The sequence below is a fragment of the Amphimedon queenslandica genome, unplaced genomic scaffold (assembly GCF_000090795.2).
Source record: "Amphimedon queenslandica unplaced genomic scaffold, v1.1 AMPQUscaffold_4764_Cont23259, whole genome shotgun sequence".
NCBI classification, from domain to species: domain Eukaryota; kingdom Metazoa; phylum Porifera; class Demospongiae; order Haplosclerida; family Niphatidae; genus Amphimedon; species Amphimedon queenslandica.
Window position 1 is genome coordinate 1 of NW_003554926.1, and position 1,574 is coordinate 1,574.

Genomic DNA, 1,574 nt, shown 5'->3' on the forward strand with positions numbered 1-1,574 from the left:
GAAGCACGTCTGCTTGATGTATCCATGATGCTTTCTGCAACGATTATGTCACCAATGCTTTGTTTTACCTTCTTTCATTCCTGTAGCATATTCCAACTGCAATCACGTATTGAGCATTAATTACTTTCTGTAAGTTTTCGAGCATAGCTTCTGTTCTTCCTGGTCCCTGACCAGTCTTTATTACAGCGACTTTATACGATCCGTACATCACTAGATTAAACGTAACATCATCATCCAACTCGACTTGTGTGTATTTTTCTCCATCCCCTTCTATCCGTGTACCAGTCCCCATAACAGCACGGTATTCTGTGTCAGTAGCAGTAACAAGGATTATATTGACATCAGCTGTAAGCTCTGGGGTATGTGTACAATTTTTTGGTTTAATTTTTGCCATTGGAGGACATTCACTTTTAACATCTGGTGGATCAGGTACAACAACTATATTATAATGATAAGAATTATATTATTCCCATTTATAAAATATGCATTGTTATTATTTCTTACTGGATTGTGTTGCTGTGGCTCCTCGGCCTCCATTTGGATGATCTGTTTCTTCAATTTCACCACTAGTGTTAGGCACAGTAGGCATTGGAGAACTTTGCACTGTAATTCAAATAACAATTACAAGTGTAAATGTATATTTATGTGCTACCTAACCTTGTTGAGTACTACCACTGCTAATTCCTAACTCCTTTAACATTGCATTAGCATGTTCTGTTAGTTTTGCATTGTTTAGCTCCTTCAACGCATTGCAGACATCAATCAAATACTTCTGTCGATTACCATCGGAGGCACTCAGTTGCATCTCCAACACACCCACCAGTCTGCTAGCCTTTTCATAATCCTCTACACCTAATATTGATACATTAGCTTTTGCCTGTTGTGGTATTAGTTTCTTTTTATGTAGTATTCCAGCAACTTGAACAAGGTTATTTGAAATTGCTTGTGAAAGAGAAAAGGATTTTTCCTGTAATATATCTCTTGGATCCTGGCCTACACAATAGTATAACAGTCATTGATGGTGTATTAATAAAGGTCAGTCTGTTTACCTGTTAGAGGGCCAGGATTTAGCTCAACATCTCCTGATAGGAGGAGGAGAAGGAAAGCCAAATTGAACATGTAGACACTGTTGTTTGTCTTTTCTAAGGCTGATAGTATATAAACAATTGTCAATTGTCATAACTCTATAGATAGTTGTTTCTACCTTTTGAAATGAGCATGGTATAGCTTCTCTCTATAGGAGACAGTGCTCTCTCTTTCCACCCCTTGCTGGTTATTGTGGCCTAGAGATAGCACTGATCACATGATAGGGCTAACTGGAATGCATCTACTATTACTCTCTATATAAACAGTTGTAGGTTGGCTTGGGAGGTCTTGATAAAAAAATAATCAGACTACAGTATAAAATTTACAATTAAAATCAATTGAAGAATGTAAAAGAGATGCACTTTCTTTTTTTTGATGTCTGGACTGGACTGCATGGTAGATGGTACAATCGAAGTCTTGATAAAAAATAAGTAGACTACAGTATAAAATTTACAATTAAAAAATGTAAAAGAGATGGCACTTCTTTT

The 1,574-nt window shown here is 36.7% G+C and overlaps 1 protein-coding gene across 1 annotated transcript; it reads right to left on the reverse strand.

Annotated features, from left to right (window-relative positions):
- Window positions 1–6: 6 nt before the first annotated feature.
- LOC109592556 (uncharacterized) lies at window positions 7–1,305 on the reverse strand. Its single transcript, XM_020007981.1, has 5 exons — window positions 1,205–1,305; window positions 1,050–1,148; window positions 658–993; window positions 505–603; window positions 7–435 (listed from the first exon to the last, which is right to left on the reverse strand). The coding sequence occupies exons 1-5, from the start codon at window positions 1,218–1,220 to the stop codon at window positions 65–67; spliced, it is 921 nt and encodes a 306-aa protein (XP_019863540.1). The 5' UTR covers window positions 1,221–1,305; the 3' UTR covers window positions 7–64.
- Window positions 1,306–1,574: the final 269 nt, after the last annotated feature.

Excerpts from the sequence above, each read along its gene's own strand:
- LOC109592556 (XM_020007981.1), bottom strand. Across the intron at positions 994-1,049 it reads AAATCCTGGCCCTCTAACAG|GCCAGGATCCAAGAGATATA; the intron begins GTAAACAGACTG and ends ACTATTGTGTAG. Across the intron at positions 604-657 it reads CAGTGGTAGTACTCAACAAG|TGCAAAGTTCTCCAATGCCT; the intron begins GTTAGGTAGCAC and ends TTTGAATTACAG.